The sequence below is a fragment of the Grampus griseus genome (genome assembly GCF_964374135.1).
Source record: "Grampus griseus genome assembly, chromosome: 5".
NCBI classification, from domain to species: Eukaryota; Metazoa; Chordata; class Mammalia; order Artiodactyla; family Delphinidae; genus Grampus; species Grampus griseus.
The window spans coordinates 66,203,714-66,226,484 of record NC_138998.1 but is presented as its reverse complement, the minus strand read 5'-3'; the positions used below and the strand labels follow the sequence as shown (position 1 = coordinate 66,226,484).

The 22,771-nt window shown below is 43.5% G+C and overlaps 1 protein-coding gene across 1 annotated transcript in view; it reads left to right on the top strand.

Moving 5' to 3' along the window:
* P3H2 (prolyl 3-hydroxylase 2) overlaps window positions 1–12,225 on the top strand; it is a 160,084-nt gene extending 147,859 nt beyond the window's left edge. The window contains exons 12-15 of the mRNA XM_082655560.1: window positions 442–559; window positions 1,513–1,588; window positions 5,710–5,850; window positions 11,178–12,225. Coding sequence (XP_082511686.1) covers window positions 442–559; window positions 1,513–1,588; window positions 5,710–5,850; window positions 11,178–11,270 — 428 coding nt within the window. The 3' untranslated portion in view covers window positions 11,271–12,225. The remainder of the gene's footprint in view (window positions 1–441; window positions 560–1,512; window positions 1,589–5,709; window positions 5,851–11,177) is intronic.
* The last annotated feature ends 10,546 nt before the right edge of the window (window positions 12,226–22,771 follow it).

Here is a 22,771-nt window from a genome sequence, read left to right as displayed (position 1 = left end):
GCTCCGCGGCATGCGGGATCTTCCCGGACCGGGGCACGAACCCGCGTCCCCTGCATCGGCAGGTGGACTCTCAACCACTGCACCACCAGGGAAGCCCAAATCTTTTCTTTTTGACGTTTGCATTTTATCCTCATCCTTTGACTGCCCCACACAAAGTACAGCCCATGAAATGCATGGAATTTCTGCATGTATATTTATATCGGAGAACTTTTATAGCTGAAGAGACAGGTGTGACTTGCCTACAGTTTTTTACATCAAGTTCATATCGAAGCAGGACCAGAGTCTCTTCACAGTGCTTGCCCAGCGTTCTTTAGCCTGCTCTGAGTTCTGATCCTTAAATATGCAAGGGGCACCAGCCACAGGAGAAGACAGATTGCCAGCTTTGCTCTTGGAGGTTACGGCATTCAATTTCTCATGCTTCCCTGTTCCCTTTTCTGGCAGGTCAACAGGATAGAAGAAATGACCTGAGTCATCCCATCCATGCTGACAACTGCCTGTTGGATCCAGAGGCCAATGAATGCTGGAAGGAGCCTCCTGCTTACACATTCCGGGACTACAGGTACCGCCAGCATCTGATTCAGAACCAAGCTTTTGCCCAACAGTTATCAAAACCCCATGGAAACTAGAAAGCTGATCTGTTTTGCTTGTCATCACATTCATCTCAATGAAGCAGAAATGCTCAAATAATCTTCTGAAGCGGCTGCCACAACTGAGAAGTGATTTCAGCATATCATATTTTTATCTTAAAAATCCCTGCACGATTTGTTGCATCTTATTCCACAGAATGCCCATTTTGTTTTAATATAAAAAGTAAAGTTTATGGGTTTTTTTTCTCACTTGGCTTTTATTTAAACATATTCCTTGTGGTATATGTATTAATACCTCAGTCTGAGAACACAGGGTGTGCATCTCAGCAGGCATAAGGGATCACAGCACATCATTTATCTATGTCTGCATTTTGTAAGAAACTGAAAACTCAGGACAAAAAAGTTTTGTCTTATTGAATGATCTTTTACTGTGTAAAGAGTCAGTTGTAGTCATCATGTATATAACGTGTTAATTATTACTACACTGTGCTCTATACAAACATGTTTATTGAGCGCCCCCTATCTGCAAGACTTGGATATACCCCTTAGATCTCTCCAGCTACTTACGGAAAAAATACATCCTTTTGAGTTACTAGTATAAAAGGAAAGAACAGAGTTTTAGATTCTGTGGGCGAGATCAAAGGGCTAGATTAAACCTAGCTAGATTTTATTTGGAAGAGGTGAAATGATAGATGAAGTTTGACATATAATTAAAACTTTAACCTGAGTGGAATAAATAAATACTTCAGGGTTATGACCCTACATCTGATCTTACTCTTGAAGGTTAGGAGGGTCAATCATTTTAACGTTTAGTTCAGAGGAAACTTACTAATCAGGCTGGTCAGTTCATGCCCAGTCTGCAGTATTCTGCGGTGATGTTGTGTAGTCATATAAGAGTACAAATTGCTTCCCTTTCTTCTTACAGTGCTCTCCTATATATGAATGATGACTTTGAAGGAGGCGAATTCATATTCACTGAGATGGATGCCAAAACTGTGACCGTAAGCAAGCCTATTCTTGCAAATTTATCTAGCATTTTTTGTCTCAATTTTGCCATTTTCCAAAGACTGCTGGATTTCAAATATTTCTGAGCTTGAGAATTCATGAGGTGGAGAGAGATCCAGTAAATGTATACATTATAAAATGTTAGAAATGGAATCATCAATAAAAATCTTCTTTTCCTTTTTACAGATGGGTAATTTAAAGAATATATATTAAGGATCATATAGTTAGTTTGTGTTAGACTTAGAATTAGAACCTAGGTCTTCTGATTCTTTGCCAAGTAATCTGATGGGAACCTAAAAACACCTATTCTTAAATCACCCACGACTATGACAAGTCAAATGACTCTACAGAATGGCTTTCAAGTACCCTGGTGCTCTGTATGTTAGGTGAGCATTGGCTTCCATACCCCTCATTATCCAAATTATGATATGTGTGTGTATATATATATGTGTATATATATATATATATATAAAATTCTGATGGTAAGTAAACCTATACTTGAAAATTGATATATACACATTCACACAGACACACATGTGTTATATATTCATACTTTGGATGAGATTCTAAACACACCTTCGTAGATCAAAAATCAAAAGTTAAACTCAACCACCATCTTCCTAAGCAAACTAATGCCTTTGGACAACCAGCCTACTGAACACATATAAACTGTATAGCCAGAATCTTTGGTTTTTAAGGCGAACAGCATATGCCATGGTAGAAAAAAGAGGTTTTCTGATTGAGGAGATAATTGAATTATAAGTAGATTATGAGATATCTCTTTCCTCTATACAAAATCAAAATAGTTGAGACATGTATGTGATAGATTTCAAGGATTTTGCATTATGTAAGCTATTTCCACAACTTTTTTCTGCGTTTTATTTCTTTCCCCTCTTATTTTGTACCCTTTTCTTGGTCTCATTCATGGCATACTACCAGGGTGTAAGTAAATGATATAAAAACGATGTATTACTGGATTTAAAGGGAAAACCTATGGGAATTCTGGTTAAAATTGTCCAGAAACATTGATCTAATTAAGAACAATATTTCATACACTTTAATGTACTGTATATTTAAAAGGTCATGATGCCTCACACTCTTTTTTGTAAAAAGCTTAAATATTATCATGGGAGTATTTTGATGCTTCATGATTTGGGAAATTAAATCAAGACTGATGATCCAGGCTCAGTTTAAATGCCAATACAAAAATATCAACTTTTGAAAAGCCTCTGTGCAGAAAGCATTTGATTTCTGAGCTCTGCTAACAGGTTCAAAACTGCTTGAATCTCACACAATTGGAAAGAAAATCAGGCAGGTGGTTGAAAAGATTTCTTTGCTTCTGCGCCATCTAGTGGCCATATTTGGAAATGTTCAATGTTTGAAAATAAGTAAGGCAGGAATATTATTGATATGTATGAATCATAAATGAATCATTAAATATGTGTGAATTCACCAATTTTTGAATTAAAATTAACTGTAATTCTGCTTTTTAAAGATGTGAAAGCAGATGCTACTCCTCTTTAAAAGATTTATACTTTTAAGATAAAGATGCAGCTATTTTTAAAAGTACTGAATCTAACCACCACCATCCCCTAAAAAAGTAAAACTAATTTAAACAATGTTTTAATGAAAAAGCTCCAAGTTGAGAGATCTATTTTCAAAAATTAGTTCTACTTCAGATTAATGCATATGGTAGAGTTTTGGGAGCATGTTGTAGATAATTAAAATTCTTAGTTAACCAGTGCCAATAACAAAGAGAAATGGACAGTTTTCCTTTTCAGTTTTCCCTCCCTTGATTCTGGAAGGAAAATTGGAGCAGGGAAATGCCCCAGCTTTGTGCTATGCAAGGAAGAATAGTCTCCTAAGTTCTTTACTTTGGAAAAATCTGGAAATTGTATAATTACTGAATGGTGGCTGAAGATTTACATTTATTCAAGGCAAGTACAGCACAAAGCCTTCTCTGACTTTAATCATCAGTTAGATGCAAATCAAAAGGAATTTTCTTTCATCATACTTGGAAGAGCCATGGATTATTTTCGACAGCAGCATATTTGTGAAACTTGGGTATTTCGTTATTTTGGTTTCTCTGTGCAAGTTTGAAAAAGATGAAATCCAATGAGTTCCATTTGCTTCATGAAAAACTAAACTCAGTGGGGCTGTGTTCCAAACGTATGTTTACAATCATTTAAACTTCAGAATACATTTTCCCTTAGAAGCAATGTCATTAGTGGAGCTTGTTTATTCCTCCGCATACCTGATCTATGAGAGGTGATGCTCTCCATTTGATAAGATTAGTCCTTTGTGACTCCAGGTACCTGCAACCAATCCCAACCGCTTCAGGCAATGGATAGCTTCTTTTCCCAAAGTTCTTCATGTGTAAACATATTTTCAATTCTTCCATCAGAGACAAAGCATTAAATTGTTCCCACAGCCTCTCTTTAGTATTGTAAGATGTTGATGCCAAGACTCTAATCACGTAGAAGCAATGGCAAGCACGTGTGGATAAGTAAGCCCTTGACCAGCACCAGGGAATGAGCAGCTCAGAAAATTTGAAATTAGATCCTAAAACCATGCGTATAGGAAGGCTTTCCTGTCCTGCTTCGTATGTCTTCTAGTATTAGTTAACTTGCTGTTTCTGTGTGAAAATGCACAACAAATTCCTGCTCCAGAAACACAAAATCGGATTGATGCTGGAGGCACCAGTAACTAGGAACCTAGATTCACATCAGAAAGTCACTTTGATGAAGCTGCTTGAGAAAAGCAACTCTCTCTAGCAAAGACAAATCAACTCCTCAATTATCGTGAACAGAAGAGTAACCCAGAAAGTGACTGCTTTTCTCTGCTCTTCCTTTTAACACACACACACACACACACACACACACACACACACACACACACACACACCGCACACACACACACACACACACACACACACACCCCTCAGGATCTTTGACTACTCCGCTTACCTTTGACCTTCCACAAGTTCGTCACACAGTCTGGGAGTACCTACGTTAAGTAGCGTCCAAGGACTTCAGGAAATCTTCCAAATATTCCTCCTGAAGCTGGCAGTGGAAAAACTTAGCCGATCCCATTTTATGGCGAAGGGGACCAAAGGTTCTTCTAATGGTCATATATCAACTCAAGTCAATTCAGAAAATAGCTAGTTAGAACTGGTCCATCTTATCAAATAGTACAACGATTGGTGCCACTTTCTTGCTTTTATTTCTAAGCTGTACTATGGAATAAGTCAGGTTTCTGTGTTTCCCAAGAAAGAAAAATGAACTCTGCTTAGAGCAGACACTTTATTCACGGAAGCAAGACCCCTAATATTCCATTGCTTCAGCTTACTCAGTTTGGAGAGCCTGCTTATTTGATCTAATGCTCTGGCTCAGGGCCCCCAGCAGTGCCTCTTTCCCTTCTACCCTGTCCTACCTAATCATTAGTGGACAGCTCCATCTGAGCCAAGCTTGGAAGGACTGTGCCCATCATTCCAGAGCCCTGGAGGCCATGGAATTGGTCACCTGAAGGGGTGGTGTGTTCTGATCCCTGGAGGTATGAAAACATTGGCTAAGGACTACTGGGCAGGAATATTGTAACAGGAATTAAAGTATCACATGGGATTAGACTTGACTTTTAAAAAATTTTGTATTATGAGAAGGTCACAAACCATAAATGCACAATAAGGAATTAGAAAGGGTGCATCCAAGGAACCACTACCTAGGTCAATTATAAGAATTTGCCAGCACTCTACATGTCCCCTTGATTTGTTTTTGCCATTCCACAAATATTAAATGTACATCTACTTAGGCCAGATGTTGTGCTAGTGCTAAAAGTAGAGACGTGAATTCAAAGAGAGAGCCTTTGCCTTCATGGAGTTTACCAGCCACCAACGTAGCATGTATTGAGCGATTACCATTTGCCATGGACTGTGCCAACCGTTTTACCTGATAACTTTATTTTCTGAATTAGGTATTGTTTTGACCTTATCTTGGTTTTACAGTCGAGGAAATTGAAGCAACTTTCAACCCCAGGATTCCATTAGAAGGATAGAGAAGGGGGATTGTAGAAATGGTAACAGTATAGGAATTGAGAGTCAAACTTTCACTCTCTTTCTCAGGCCTCTATAAAACCAAAGTGTGGGCGTATGATCAGCTTCTCATCTGGAGGAGAGAACCCGCATGGGGTGAAGGCAGTCACCAAGGGCCAGAGGTGTGCTGTGGCTCTGTGGTTTACCTTGGACCCACTCTACAGAGAATTGGTGAGTTTCTGACCCACCCAGAAAGCCACTGAGACATCCTATAGACCTGCTTCATGAACTGATTTATCGGAAAAGCCCTTTTGAGCCATAACCCTTCAGGGATCTTAGAGATCATGGGGAAAAAACCAAACCAAAACAAAACAAAAACTTTTACAGAATCCTTTCTGCCTGGTTTCCAACACTGGCTCTGTTTTCTAAGCAAGAACAAATTTTGTTAATCAGATCCGTAACCTAGCAATTACGCATTTGATGTTTGTAGGATGAGTTTGAGGAAAAGAAGGGCTATGAATGCAGTTCTTAATCAGATGAGTTCTTAGAAGTGAAGCTTTGCAGAAATAGACATCACAGCCATATTTGGCAGTCTCTAATTAGTTTTGAGTTTATTGATAAATTGTCGCATCAAGAGAGAGGAATCATTTTTTACTGGTCACTGGGAAGACTGATCTGTTTTCTCAACAAATCCTTTAAAAGTTCACTGAATAATTTATGAAACATATGTAGAAGAGGGTGAGGACACCTGAAAGTTTATCATTTACTACTATTAAATTAAATATTAAAATGTTGTTATTATTCTGTTGGAAGTAGCTAAGGATACTTAGCCCGGGTAATAGACCGTGATCACATCCTTCTGGATGCTGTGGGCAGAGATTATGGTGTCTGTCTGTGAGGCTGCAGAGGGATGAATTAAGACCTCTGGATACAAGCCCCTGGGAGGAAAATCTAGGCTCAACATAAGGAATAACTTTCTAATTGTCAGCACTATTTGGTGGACTCGTCTTCTTTGGAAGTATTGAGTTTCTTGTCACTGGACGGCTCCAGTCAAAGCCTCAGCAACTGCTTGGCATGGAACGCTGAACCTGAACCTGAACCTGAAACTTCATGGCAAGGGCTAAACCGGATGACTTCAAAGTCTCCTCCAGCCTTGAGTCTTAATGAAGCTATGAAATTCTAGTGTTGAAAATGGCATTCTAACCAAATTTCCTCTTTACATCCCTAAATTGAATCCAATTTCATCAGAAACTTTAAAATGAGTTTCTCTTTCTCATATACTTTTTGCCATCAAACCTGACTCCGTTTTTAAGCCATATCCCCTAAGCATTCTTTCATATATTTCACAAATGTTTATGGAAGATCTACTCTGTGCCTGGAAAACTCACTAGGTAGGCCCTGGGGGTACACAGTTGAACAAAGCATAGCTCTGGCCACGAGGAGCTTGGAAAGGCTGAAAAGCAAATGACAGGGAGAAAACAGCAGTCTGCGTTTGCAGGGGGATAGCAAGGAAGACTTACGTATATAAGCGCAATCCTAAGAGGGCAGAGAATGATAGCCAGCCACAGAAAGAGAAAAGAATGGTCCTGACAGAGGGAGCAGAGCAGGGAGAGATCTGAAAACTTCACTTCCTTCACCTGTAATTCCTCTCTCCTCCTGTGTCTCCACATCCACAGTGTCAGCGTTCCTCCACATTACTCCTTCTGGACTAAGGAAGCTAGGTACCTGAGTACGCAGTGCAGCTATCACATTGTTGAAAAATTGCCTCGCCCTTTTTTCTCTTTAGTGTTTAATTCAATAAACATTTAACCTGTTTTATTATTCATTACCTCAGCCCTCTCTCCCAAGATATTTTTTATATCTAAATAAGCTAACACAAAGTTCTCTTTGAGCCTTGCTAACCTGGCAAGTACAGAGTTAAGAAAGTTCTTCAATCTCCAGGCTGTGGCGACATCTAGTGGTCACAGACGAAAATGACCAGAGCCTCTGAGGCAACTGCTAGAAAATTTTGCCTATGACGTGATTCCCAGACTTTGGGAATCAACTGGCGATCTTTACAAACTATTGACATTTTGTCTACCACCCTTGGAAATTCTGGGTTAATTGATTTGGGCTGTAACCTGAGTGTCGGAAGTTTTAAAAGCTCTCCAGGTGATTTCAATGTGCAAAAAAATCTTCAGAGTCCCTGAGTTAGGCGTCTGCTCTCAGGTTGCATCCCTGGGCAAAGAAAGCCTGCCTATCAATACATCGTGAGAACTGGCAGACTTCCATGCTCATAGATTAGTTAAAAGGCACTGAATTCTCAAGGAGTATTTAGCAACATACACCGGTAAGGATGCCCAATATTAGAAGCTTCAGTTGTTTGTATAGAGACTTGCAGCTCTTAAACATCTTTCCTTTCAGGACGTACATGACAACAGTCTCCTGTGCATTCAGATTGCAACATTTTGTATCTACATCAGTTTGATAATCAGCAAGATGTTCTCCCCATATTCATAAAAGTAATACCCATTTTATTTGGACATCAAGACAATTTAGTTTTCTGTTATTCAGTATATTTGGTCCTTGTAGGTGCCTTTTGGTCAACATTATGCTCAATTACAAGCTCTTGAATACAAGAGGCTTTGTTTCCAAGTCATAAAATGTTCTTTATATAACTTACTATGCTGGATATTGTGCTAGGGACTACCTATAGGAGATACAAACTAGATAAGACATAACTTTTATTTTCAGGGAGCTTAAAGTCAAAGTGAAGAGATAATACAGGGGCCTGAGTAATAAAAGCATAGCAAAGTTCAGTAGGAATTATTAGAGGCAAAAATGCATGGTGGGGACTTCCCTCATGGTCCAGTGGTTAAGAATCCGTCCTGCAATGCAGGGGACACTGGTTCAATCCCTGGCTGGGGAACTAAGATCTCACATGCCGCGGCCCATACGCCACAACTACGGAGCACACGGGTTACAACTAGAGAGCCCGCATGCCACAACTAGAGAAGCCCATGTGCCGCAATGAAGAGCCGGCACACTGCAACGAAAGATCCCACATGCAGCAACTAAGACGAGACACAATTAAAAATAAAATTAATTAATTAAAAAAATGCATGGTGTTTAGGGGATAGAAAGAGGAAACCAGGAAAGGCTTCATTGAGGAGATGGCATTTGACATGAGCCTTAAAAGATGAGCATGATTTCCTTAGGGAGAGATATTTTAGACAGGGACAGCCCTTCATCCACTTCTGTATTTATTCATCAACTATAATACTCCCTTGCCAAATGTGTTGAGCTTTTCTGGACACAGGAAAGACAACAGTGACCAAACATGACAAGACTCCCTGCTTTCATGGAGCTTACCTTCTAGTGAAAAAAGACAACAAATAAGTAAAAGAATAAATAATTGAGGGATTTTCAGATAGTGAGAAATGATGTGCGGGAAAGAGAACAAGGCAACTGATCTGAGAGTAAAAAGAGCCGGGGGTGAAGTGTGAGGGGCCTCCAGACAAGTGACAAGAAGAAGCTAACCGTGGTAAAGGTCTTCGGAGGAGTATTCCAGGGGGAGAAGAGGTTGTAAAGGCCCAGAGACAAGAAGGAGCACAGAACAGTCAAGAAGCAAAGAAATCCAGGGTGGCCAGAACAGGGCATGCAAGGCGGAGAGCGGGCTGAAAAGAGGGCACAGAGGAGGCGGCGATCGGATGGACAAGCTGCTCAAGAAATATGAATTCTACTCTAACTGTACAGGGGACGCCATATTCCTTCCTCACCTCCCCCAGCCCCAGGAGTTACAGGAGAGGAAAGATTACTGTAGCTAACGCGTCGTAGACTAGAGTCACGATAAAGACGGTGAAAGGATGTGGGCGATTGGAGATGCCATTTGGAGGTAGACCAGCTGGGCCTGTTGAAGGATTGGTGTGGGGATAAGAGAAAGCATAGGATACAGTGGAAGCATCCTTTAAATCCTAGGGGCACTTAACCTGGACTAGGATGAGGAAGTCCTTCTCAGAGTGCTGTGTTCAGAGACCTTGTGGTAAGTCAGGAAGGTGGAATGTAAGGTGAGGCGAGAGGGGAAGACAAGGTGAGCTGAAGAAGAGAGAAAAGTCAGAGTCCTTATAAGCACATCAAGGAGGTGGGACCTGGAGTCTTCCCTGGTGGTGCAGTGGTTGAGAATCCGCCTGCCAATGTAGGGGACACGGATTCGAGCCCTGGTCTAGGAGGATCCCACATGCCGCGGAGCAACTGGGTCCGTGAGCCACAACTACTGAGCCTGCGCGTCTGGAGCCTGTGCTCCGCAAGAAAAGAGGCCGCGATAGTGAGAGGCCCGCGCACCGCGATGAAGAGTGGCCCCCGCTCGCCGCAACTAGAGAAGGCCCTCGCACAGAAACAAAGACCCAACACAGCAAAAAATAAATAAATAAAATAATAAACTCCCACCCCCAACATCTTCTTAAAAAAAAAAAAAAAGGCGTCCCTGGTGGCGCAGTGGTTGAGAGTTCGCCTGCCGATGCAGGAGACACGGGTTCGTGCCCCGGTCTGGGAAGAACCCACATGCCGCGGAGCGGCTGGGCCCGTGAGCCATGGCCGCTGAGCCTGCGCGTCCGGAGCCTGTGCTCCGCAACGGGAGAGGCCACAACAGTGAGAGGCCCGCGTACCGCAAAAAAAAAAAAAAGAAGAAGATCCGACCTGGAGCGTGGAGCAATGGGAACCCACGTGAGGGTTGTGAGCAGTGAGCAGGAAAGGGTGGGGCTCGTGATTCAAGTGCAGAGAGTCCATCAGAAGCACGTGGGAGGGGGTGTGAAACAGATCCGTTTGGAAGCTGCCGCAGTAACTGAGTTAAGAGATGATGAGAGCGTAAACCCATGGTCCTCAAGCAGGAGCGATTTTGCGTCCTCTACGGCACATTTGGCAACATTTAGAGACATGTTTGGTTGTCACAACTTGGGGCCAGGCATGTGCCACTGGTTACCTGTAGTAGGCAGAAGCCAGCGATGCTGCTAGACATCCTACAATGCACAGGACAACCCACCCAACAGAGTTATCTGCTCCAAGACGTCAGCCGTCAAGGCTGAGAAACAGTGGCCTGAAGTAAGGCAACAGTATGTGCACTGAAAAACAGAGGGGGCAGAACAGAGAGGACTGGTGACTTATCAGATCCAAGAAGCCCTGGTCAGGCTTTGGGGGCAAATAGGGGAGCAGTGGTGGTCTCTACTGAGAGAAGAAATATGTGAAGAGGACAGAGTAGGCCTGTGGGGGAGAAAATGGTGAATTCAGCTTGAACACTGACCTGGAGAACTGAACTGGAGATCTCCGTGGGACCACAAAGTAGCAAGGGAAGCCAGCAGTTGAATATACAAGATTGCTTGGCAAGAGAGAAACCTTGGAAAGTAATTGCTCAGGACATAGGGAAGTTGAGAGAAGGTACCCGGGTAGGGATGGAGATGAGGTTTCATTCTTAGCCAGATTTAGCACCCATCCATGTACAGATGGATGCCTGGAAGTGTTGAGGAAGCTTCTGCCACTGATTAGTATGCTTGTAACAGCAATGTGGAAATTGTCTTTCTTTGCAGGAGCGAACACAGGCTGATGAAGTGATCGCGATCCTGGATCAAGCACAGCAAGGGAAGCACAAACCAAAGATCAACCCCAAAGATGAGCTATGAAAACGAGAGAAAGAGTGTTCTATCAGATATTTATATAAATTGTTAATCTTATGAGAACCTTTTTATTTTTGTACAGAGCCACGGTATATATTAACAGGTTACTATGAGTCACCAGATCTCCCTTCTGTGCCTAAGGATGCTTGCTTTGCTTTGCCCCTCTCGGTCTTTGTGTCTTGGTTTTTCAGCAGGTCATCTCTCAAAGCCCAGTCACGCCCTCCCCACCACACACACACACGCACACACACACACACACACACACACTTCATTTGCTGTAGATCCTAAAACACAAGCAGAAAGAGTAAGTCCATTCTTGGCGAGACAACAGCTCCCAGACATGCCCACGTCTAAAGTTAGCGTGTGATTTGAACTCCGAAGGCCTTCCTGGCTCTGTGCCTTTCAGCCACCATCTCCCCCAGGGCTGATGGCCATGAGTTTGAGTCTGAGGAGTCTCTGGTGAGGTCAGAACTGCTTCAGGTATTGCTGGCTTGAGGGCCCCCAAGCTCTACAAAGGAACGACTCTGATGAGGAAGGCGTGAGACGGGGGAGCTCAGCCTTCCCAGGGCCTGGGTGGAGTTTGTGACTCTGGTGTTTTCAGCAGAGAGCACCCTTACACTGGAAACTTCAATTCGCCCTGCAACCGGGTGCCAGAAAGGACTGCCCGAGGAGTTGTGTCTTTAAAAAGGTTGTACAGGGGTTGAAGTGGCATGGCTCTTCATCCCAGTGACTTTGGAAGGAAATCTTTAATCCCACCTGAATCAGGGCACCATGGCCACGTTGCCTGAGAGTGGGCTCCACTGTTGAGAAGGTGTGTTTTGTTCATCAGGAAGAATAAAATGGATTTCTGATTGATTCCACTCTCCACCTGCATATATTTTGGGGGCCCCTTCTCTTTGGTGCTCTCCAGCTCACGGATTTTAGTGCTTGTATCTGATTTTTTAAATAAAGGGAGCCTTCTTTTAATATTTGGCGTTTATTTTTCTTCCCCCAAATGTTTCGTTTGTCTCCAGGTAATGGTTTTGTGATCCCCCAGGAGCTTTGGGGACCACCCGGGGTAACACTGGGCCATGGCTAGCTTTGCTGGCAGGTGCTTTGGGGCCGCAAGAAGGTGGGAGCATTACTTGTGAAGAAACAGATGGTTAGCAAACAGGTGTTAATCCAGAGAACATCTGGTCCTTGGTGTGAATTCTAAGGAAGACACTGCAGAGACAATGTTTTGGGGGGTGGGGACTGAGGTTGTTCTAGCTGAGGGAGTCTGCTCCACTAACCCATGGGAGATCGTCTGCCTCTGTGATGGGCAGTGGTAGAGGTTGTAGCCCTTAAGAAAACCAACAGATAAAAGCATTTTCTTGAAATCACATTTACTTTCTGCCATTTATGATCTTGGGTACTGGTAAGAACATTCATCCTTTGAGACTGAAAAATTGGGTCATAATGATTTATGTGCCATCCGTTTTTCACCCAACCTTCTGGTTGCATTTTCATCATGGGAGAGTGAAAAGAGCATCAGATTATAATCCCAGCCTGATCAAATATGCTCTGCTGTGTGACCTGGAGCTACTCTCTTTCCCTTTCTGGGCTTCAGTTTCCTTCTCTGAAAATGACATCATTGGCTGTCATTGTTTCCAAAAGCCCTCCCTCTTGCTCTAAATACAAAACAAAGCTAAAATGAAACAAACCATAAAACTGATTTTAGAAATACTCACAAATACAACCAAATTTACTTCTACCAACTTTTTCAGAATCGTGAATGGGTCCATTATGTGTATGTGTGATTTTAAGACTTGAAACCTAATTTTAGGGCTGAAAATCCCTGAGCTTTGGAAAGGGAGGTCGCTGTTTGTCTGCTCTCTTACTGAGAAGCATTTGCTGGCACTCGGATTTGCTGATAGGAGGTTCTGGCCAAGGATCTAATTTCTGTTTTCTGGCAACAAGGCGTCAACAAAGAAAACAGTCTTTGGCTCCTTGCAGCCCACGCTTCCTGGATGCTCTGGGCGCTCTGGGAGAGGCTAGGACTCCGGCACTGACTGCCATTCAGCCCCACAGACAGTGAGCAGAGACCTCAATAGATGGGCATTGGGGTAGATCCCCATCTTGTTTCCTTGCTGACAGCGCAGAGTCGTTATTCTTGTTTGGCAGGCTACCCACGTCCGGTTCTACCTGGGACATCACGTATACTCTCAAGCATTTATGTTTTAATCTGCCCCACATCAAACCATACACAATTTCATTCAAATATTAGGGAGTGTCATCAGACGATTTTTAAAAGATCAAGCTCAGGAATTTCAATCTATGTGATGTCTCGTCCCCTGTGTAGAAGGATGGGAAAGCTCATTAGAATTTCTGTAGCTTTTAGAGCTCAAGGAGGTCATAGAAATCACAATTCAATTCTATCTTTCTGTCTGGAAGGAAAGGGAGGCTCAGAGGTAATAAAAATGATTGTGTGGTTCCAGAATTTAAGCAGGAAGAGCCAGGGCTGCTGAATTGAGTTACACGAGAATCCAGGCACAGGGCAGCGTCCACTAGAGGAAGGGGTGCCTTTTTCTATTTGGCCCCCAAATGCTGATTGCTCATCAATCCACAGCCCTGCAGGACTGTGTCACAAGGGGTGCCTTTTTCTAATTCACTTAAAAGTACTGTATGTGCTCGAGGCAGCCTAGGCTAAGAAGCCCAATTTTTATGACTCCAAGTCTAGGACTCTTCATCGATATCGCTTGGAGAACAGCCACTTGTCTTGATGACTATCCCTTGCGTAAAAAGGCTGCAGTTTATTTATTTATTTATTTATTTATTTATTTATTTTTGCTGTGTTGGGTCTTCGTTTCTGTGCGAGGGCTTTCTCTAGTTGCGGCGAGCGGGGGCCACTGTTCATCCCGGTGCGCGGGCCTCTCACTATCGCGGCCTCTCTTGTTGTGGAGCACAGGCTCCAGACGCGCAGGCTCAGTAGTTGTGGCTCATGGGCCCAGTTGCTCCGCGGCATGTGGGATCCTCCCAGACCAGGGCTCGAACCCGTGTCCCCTGAATTGGCAGGCAGATTCTCAACCACTGCGCCACCAGGGAAGCCCAAAGCCTGCGGTTTTACAGAGTTTATTTTTTCACCCGTATTGTTGTATTGAATGTTTATGACGCAGAACAGGTTCTCACACTAGGAACCCCAAGAGCTGTTCCAGGCCCAGATTATGATGCCCATTTTATAGATGAGGAAACGGAGAGCAGTGAAGAGAAGTCAGAGCCTGTGGTCCCTGGGCTTGGAGTGTCCATGTCTGAGGCAGACATGTCTTTTGAACAGGAGGGAAGAAATAAAGTACCAGCTTGTTTGCCCCCAGGCATATTTAATCTAAAATCGCACATTCATGTAAAGAACAGAGTTAGGTTTTTATAAAATCTAAACTTTTTCTCCTCCTCTATTTTCCTGCTGATGTGTGAAGGCGTATCTCCTGTGTGTATCTCCTCTGAGGGATTTTGATCGTGGTTGCCTAATTCAATGAAGCAAATACCTGGCGGCTGGCCCTGCTTTTATGAAACTCACAAAAGGGAAGAAGGGAAGAAGGTTCTAGTCAGGGGCCATTTTCCTCTCCCTCCAAGGCAGAAAGAATCTGGAACTTCAATTTCTTCTTGAGAAAACCCCGACACAGGACAGAGTGATCTCTTTGGGTGTGTGAGGCACACAGTCTTCATCACTGCTTTGTGCATAGCATTTTCTGGTACTTCTTCAGCTGAGGAGAAACCGTGGAATGAGTCAGTACCATTTAATAACATATACCTACGAGTTTTAATTGCAGTACAAATGCTGAATTATTTCACAGAAGACAGCCATGGGGAACAACTCGCTCACTGACGTCAAGAAAGGAGGTAATGAGGGCCACCTCACTAGTTCTTGCTGCCAAAGAATGAAACATCCCAAGGTGACTGACAATGGTATGGCTGAGAAGTGAGAAAAAGTTGAACTGTTCCCACATCCAAAACTCTTCCGGGAGACAGGAGCCACTTGCAGCAAGTCCCAAACTGCAAGTTTGATTGAGCCCATGGTTATGATCCCTGGCTACATCCTGCCAAGAAGCCTGTGATGTGAAGTGACCTCCCCACACAGCCCCTCATCCCACCCGCAAATCTACCCCCAGATAATTTTTTTTTTTTTTTTTTTGGCGGTACGCGGGCCTCTCACTGTTGTGGCCTCTCCCGTTGCGGAGCACAGGCTCCGGACGCGCAGGCTCAGCGGCCATGGCTCACGGGCCCAGCCGCTCCGCGGCATGTGGGATCTTCCCGGGCCGGGGCACGAACCCGTGTCCCCTGCATCGGCAGGCGGACTCTCAACCACTGCGCCACCAGGGAAGCCCTACCCCCAGATAATTTGATGTTTCCAACACGAGACACAAGGGCCCGTTCCGTTTTGGACCTGGGCGATTTCCTCAGGCACACTGAGACACATAACGTCCACCACCGTTTGAGCTCACTGCTGGGTAGCAGCTGCAGGCTCTTGCTGTCAGAGTCTCCTCATTCCCACATCCCCGGGTAAATCACGGTGTTTTCTGTGCCTGCTTCTGACCTCGGAGGCCAGACAGCGTCAAGTCTGGAACAATCTGATCACTGATCCTGCCTCGCTCTATGATGGATGGCATCAGCTCTGTGAAAAGCTGGCTTTTGAGTGACTCACCTCTGAAACTATGGAATTTGAACTCAATAGTTTCTTGAAAGATCTTATGAAGAGCCCACCAGAAAAATAGCCAAACAAAATGTTCCAGCCCCCTCTTCTCCTGACACACATTGCTAGGGAGGAAATTCTGCATGCTCTGTTAATTCAATATACAACCCACCTTTTCTGGTCACTTGCTATGATACACCTGGAGAGAGGGTGAACATGGTAAGTCTTGCCCTTTCTTTCCCTGTTAGGTTACCGGAGATTGAGGATAGAGCAGAGTTTGACAACATTTCCACCTTAATAGTCCTTTTCTAAGCCATCTTCTGCTTTGCAAGGGCCAACCAGCTGCCTTCTCTATCCGAGTCCTCTCTTGAAACTGGGAATTGGGTGTCACCCATCTTTCTGGGAACTCTTGCCCTTGGCCCGTCTTGTCAGATTCAGGTAACTTCCCTCAAGACAGAGGTACCTAAAAAGGCCCTGGAAATCCTATCTAGATCCCAGTTAAACCCTCCTCCTTCTTCCCAAGCTGACATTGTTACCTCTGAATTACTATCTGATGGCGGGTGGGGATAAAAGTGGGGATCAGACAAGAAGGATTACCTGTTATGTCTCATCTTTTTCCGTCTGTAAATCATATATCCCATTGTTTCAAAGGGTTGTAATCATGGTTGGCATTTATAAAGTTTTTTTATGACCTTGAAGCACTTGGCAGTCATATGTAAGTACATAATTATCTTAAGAGACACATCAGTGCAATCTTCATTTTGTAAGCAGAGAAAGGAACAGGCACAGCGAAGGAGGTATAGGAAAGCTCTGGTCATTCATGAATTCATTCCTTAGACAGTTTGTTACTTAGTAGTGGGTTTAGAGAGGGGTTCCAAAATGAGTATGATTTCATCCCTTCCTTTAAGAAATTCTAAGTACAGTGGAAAAAGTAGATGTAAATTGATGAAAAATATAAAATGAGGTAAGTGCGGTGACAGAAGGGTTATGATAGAGGCAGGTACAAAAAAAAAGGCCATGTGAGTTCAGAGAAGGAGTGGCTGGAGAGAGGGAAGGCTTTGCAGAGAAGGTGGCAGTTAAGCTGGGTCTTGAGTGACTGTCTGTCACCAATAAGCAGAAATGAGCCACAATGTCCTCAGCTGAAAAAGTCTTTGAATTCGAACTCAGTAGTTTCTTGGGTTTTAAAATATTAAATTTTCAGAAAAGTTGGAGAGGTTATTTTACAGTTGTTTTGAAGGTGGGGTGGGGTAGGATCTTTACTACAAATTTTTCTGGGAAAGCATGTTAATGAATGCTGTAAAAATCCACATGAATACCAATTTAAAAGTTTTATTTTATTCCCTTGTGAGGAGGTTTTTGTAAGTGGGTGGAGTGAGGCCGCTGAGGACCAGGTTTCCTGCTGAAAAGCAGAGCCCCAGCTGGCATCAGAAAAAGCTGAGGGGAACCCCATCATTCAGGTGCTGGGCGATGAGCTCACGCAGCGGCACTGCCTTCTGCCCGTGGGTCCAAGAAAGCTTTTATCCCATATGCCCCGGGGCCAGTCCACTCTCTCAAATTCTTACACTTTCACCTTAGAAATAGGAATAATGACAATATTCCAGCCCATCTGATGATATTCAGGAATGCTTTCTGCAAAGCCTAAAGTATCTGGTAAATCAGTCGAGCTTATGGTGAAACCAGAGAGCTGTGGAATGTTTTAGTAAGGACATCTCTTTCAATGTCAAACAGGGAGCAGAGTTTCAGAAGCTTTGGGGTTCCTTGGAAGCAAACCGTCTCCAACAGGCATTAATGGGGCATAATTAATACTCTTTCCTCACAAGATAATATGAATCAGAATTATACTTATTTGGAGTTATTATTGGTAATTAAATAAATGCTATTCAGTTTTTTTCCTCTCAGTATCCAAGTTATAGCAACATTTTTTTAGCACAGTTGGATTCTGAGAAGTCTTAATAGGCCATTTATTCTACCTTTAGCTACTTCAAGTAAAGAACAGGCACGAAGGCATCGTGGGACCTCCGCTGACTACACAGAGTCAAGATTCCTGGAGAACGTTCCATTTGCCTTCGCTGTTTAGCATTGTGGTCACTAAGTGTTTCACAACATCCCAGGAGACGGGACCGTTATTCACACAGAGGGAAAAAGAAACCCAGAGTAGATGAATAAATTGACTTAAAGTCATAGTATTGATAGATGTCAGTTTCCCAAATAAAAAAAACAAGCGGTTGTACGCTCTAAGGTTGTTTTGCAGTTCTGATCATTTTTTATGAAAAGCTAGGAGGCGGGAGGAATTACCATGAGCTGATCTGATTCTAGGTCTCCCCACTCCCCCATACCTTCTGGAAATCCAGAAGGAGGCTCCTGTCTTCAGCAGGATGGTTGCTCCCACTGCTCTGAGGGTACCAGGTCTGATTCCAGCTCTGTTCCAGCATACTCCGGTTTCCTCATGAGGAACGCTCTGAATTTCTCTGAACTTCCAAGCTGCAGGGCTGAGCACAGGGTACAGATTTTTCTCCCAGTCGTTTGGCTTCTGAGTAATGTTTTTTTTGTCTCTAAGGGTAATAAAAGTACATCTGATGCTGCTCCCTGTACCATGAACTTTGCTTTGAAGCACCATTGATCCACTTCAAAGGCTGAGCACCACTCGGACAGGGAGATGCTGTTCCTGGGGACCCCGCTCTACCGAGGTGTGCCCACCAACCCGGGACACACTGCCCACCAAAACACTTAAAGACCGAGGATCAGACATGTCAAATGTGACAGATTGGCATGCTGCAACTTCAAACTGCTCTACCTTCGGAACCAGCCTAGAATATCCATCATGCTTTGAACTCTATGGGGAAATGAAATGCATCGTTTTCATGCAGATGGATTTACAAATTAAGTAGAAAAACATCTCAGTCCTCAAAGCCGAGCATAGAGTGCTTGTGGTCATTGTTCAGTCCACATTGAACTGTTCCAATCTGGTTAGACTGGGGAGATCAAGCCTGTAGTGGAAACACAAGGGAGAATCATGGTCACAATAAGGCTTCGTATTTATAGTTCAGCAAATGAAGATCGCTGCAAATAACAGACTGCAAGTTGGAAGGGGCCTTAGGGAGCATCTGGTCTTACACCCCTTATTTTAGAGTTGGGGAAACTGAGGCCCAGAGAAGAGGTTATTCACTTGATTTTACTACAAAAGTTACTGGTAGAATCTGAGCTTAAGTCCCAGGTAGCCCCATCCCTGGAGTCAGTATACAATAGCAGGGAAGGCTCAGATTTTATGCCTCCTAGACTTGGAAACCCTTGCTGATTTTACTAGCTCTCTGATAATGGCCAAATTTCTTATCCTCTCATTTTCAATGTCTTCATCTGTAAAGGGCTAGTGATAGCTATCTGATGAGTTGTCATGAGATTTAATTGAGATAATAGAAAGAAAACACAAAGCACTTAGCAGGCCATCATTAAAAGGCAATTGTTAATTTTTCCATATCAGAATGCCTCAACAGAAGGAAAACGAACTATGATCTCTCTAGCAATGTTTTCCAGCTCTCATGACATTTTTTTTAAATGCATTTTCCCATGAAGCATTTTGGAATCTTCAAAGTTAATTTTCACACTATTAGATTTAAGATTTATCTCTGGCCCCAAATAACACACTTATTTCTGGGACAGAGGCACAGGAGAAGGGAAATTTGTTGTACAAAATCGAGAGGGTATTTCAATTCCAAACTGACTGTCAATCATCAGTCTAGAAAGGAGATGCCCGCCTTTCCTGCAGCCACCTTATCTGGCCCTTCTGACTTCCTAGCCTCCCCGAGACCAGGACAGTTCAATGGCTTTTCCTGGTCCTCTCTGTCTCAGCATGTTGAGAAGCACAACAATTTTCATCTATTCCTTTCACTAAACATTCTCTCACTTGCTTTTCCACTGTGTAGGAAACACAGAATCATTGCTTAGCAGCAGAGGGCACTGTCGGCATATTTTGCCTTAAGGGGTTAAAAAAAGAGATGCCTCTGTGCATTCATTCATTCATTCATTCATGTTGACAAGTCGTGGCTTAATATCTGTTGTGTGTTCGGTATTAGGAGGGGTGCTAAAGTAACACAAGAGGTGGACTGAGAGTCCAGGTTGGGAAGGCTGCACAATAAAAGATAAGCATGGTACCTATGCAAACACAAAGGAAGTGTGTTTTGGAGATTTTTGAAGAGAGCAGAGTTTAGAGTAGGCTTAAATAGCTCAGGAAGAATTTTTTTTTTTTTTTTTTCGGTACTTGGCCTCTCACTGTTGTGGCCTCTCCCGTTGCGGAGCACAGGCCCCGGACGCGCAGGCTCAGCGGCCATGGCTCACGGGCCCAGCCGCTCCGCAGCATGTGGGATCTTCCCGGACCGGGGCACGAACCCGCGTCCCCTGCATCGGCAGGCAGACTCTCAACCACTGCACCACCAGGGAAGCCCACAGGAAGAGTTTTTGAGGGAGTTGGTCTAGAGTTAAATGATGAGCTGGACATGGAATGGCAAAGATGAGGCAAAAGGTAAAATAGACAGCAAAACCAAAGAGTCTTGCGTTGCCATCAACATCGGCACTGTAACCATGGCAACCACTACTGCAACAAGTATTACCTCTATGTCTTATAACAGTCATCACGGCTCACGTGGATGGAGGCTTTCACAACCGTGACCTCATTTGGCCCTTGCTGAAATCCTGCGACTTCAGCTCTACGGGTATTATTCTAATTTGACCAGTAAGAATGCTGAGACCCTTAGAGGGAAAGTGACGCGCTTAAGGTCACACAAGCAGTCTCTGTTAGGGCTAGGCTCCCCAAACTAGTTTTTCTCCCAGCTAATGCAGCAGGAAACCATGGCTCTTTTGACGCAGACTCTCAAAGCAAAGAGAGTTTGGGATGCAGAGTAATAGGATAAGCTTCAGCTGTTAGGCTGGCTTCGGGTTACCAAGAGCTTGACCAAGAGTTAGACTGCGGTATTGGGACTTGATCCTGTAAACCTCAGGAAGGTTTCTGAGGTTTAGGGAAACTAGCGATGGGTGGTTCTTTGCTGCAGTTGCATAGCAAATCTGGCACACGAGGGAATGGAAGAAAAGGAGAGAAATCAGGATACCAATAAAGAAAATATTACAGGATTTGAGGCTGTGGTGGCAGTAAGTGGGAGTGGTCTGCTCCAGATAGGAGGAGATTTTATGATTGCCATTAACTGCTGGCACATAGAAATAATACAAAGAAGATTGACCTTTAAAAACATTTTTAGGGCTTCCCTGGTGGCGCAGTGGTTGAGAGTCCGCCTGCCGATGCAGGGGACACGGGTTCGTGCCCCAGTCCGGGAAGATCCCACATGCCGCGGAGCGGCTGGGCCCGTGAGCCATGGCCGCTGAGCCTGCGTGTCCAGAGCCTGTGCGCTGCAATGGGAGAGGCCACAACCAAAAAAACAAAAACAAAAACAAAAATTTTTTAAATTTATTTGTTGATATTGTTGATTTACAATGTTGTGTTAGTTTCTGCTGTACAGAAAAGTGACTCATTTAACTATATACACATATATATGTGTATATATATATATTATTTTTCCTATTCTCTTACATTATGGTTTATCACAGGATACTGAATATAGTTCCCTGTGCTATACAGTAAGACCTTGTTGTTTATCCATCCTATACATAATAGTTTGCATCTGCTAACCCCAAACTTCCAATCCACTCCTTCCCCACCCCCCTCTTAACAACCACAAGTCTGTTCCCTATGTCTGTGAGTCTGTTTCTGCTTCGTGGATAGTTCATTTATGTCATATTTTAGATTCCACATATAAGTGATATCATACGGTATTCTTTCTCTTTCTGACTTACTTCACTTAGTATGATAATCTCTAGGTCCATCCATGTTGCTACAAATGGCGTTATTTCATTCTTTTTTTACGGCTGATTAATATTCCATTGTATATATGTACCACATCTTTTTTATCCATTCATCTGTTGATGGACATTAAAGTTGCTTCCATGTCTGGGCTATTGTAAATAGTGCTACAAAGCAAATGGACCTTAAATTGACTGGTTTTAAATTCCTTACAGAAAACATACTCCCTTATTGCCACAACCCAGGGGGGTCAAATCCCACCATCCTCCTACCCTAGCCCCATACACCCTCTGGTCTACCACTGTCAAGGCACAACGTAAAGACAGCCTGAATCAGGCTGTGAGAAAAGCTATTTTGAAGAAAAAAGAAATAAGGACTTGGTAGCTGATGGAATCACCAAGGAAAGAAGATAAAAATCATGATTCTGAGATTTTGAGCCTAGGAAAATAATGATGTCAATAATGCAAATAGGGAAGTGAAGAAAAAAATAAACTGGTTTCAGAGGGAACGTGACCTTACAGGACAGGAGGACTTCCAAGTGGCAAGTCAACCCTCAGCTGGAATGCTTTGGTACAAAGTTATTTCCTATTCTGTTTATTGATTTCTTGCTTTCCACTTTTCATCTGATACTTATAAATGATGGGGGTTGCATATATCTCTTTTACAAGAAGGAACTGAAATGAGGGATAAAACTGCCAAGCTATTAGTGTTACCATTCATCGCTTAACATCCTTCCACTGACATCAAAACCAGTGTCACTATTCTTACGGTGACAGAACTGTGCACATTGGAGCCCTGTGTACCTTCTTCTCTCCTTGACTCCCTACCTTACACTGCCCGCTGTTGCCTCTTAGATGTTTACATTCTGTCTTCTCTCCCCAGAACACTCTCATCTTCTCCAAACCTCTCCAGCTTCATCAGGAAACTCTCACAGGAGGGTGGCCAACCGTCGTCCCCGTTTCTCTGGGACTGAAGAGTGTTCAAACCAGGACAGTCCCAGGCAAACCTGGACAGCTG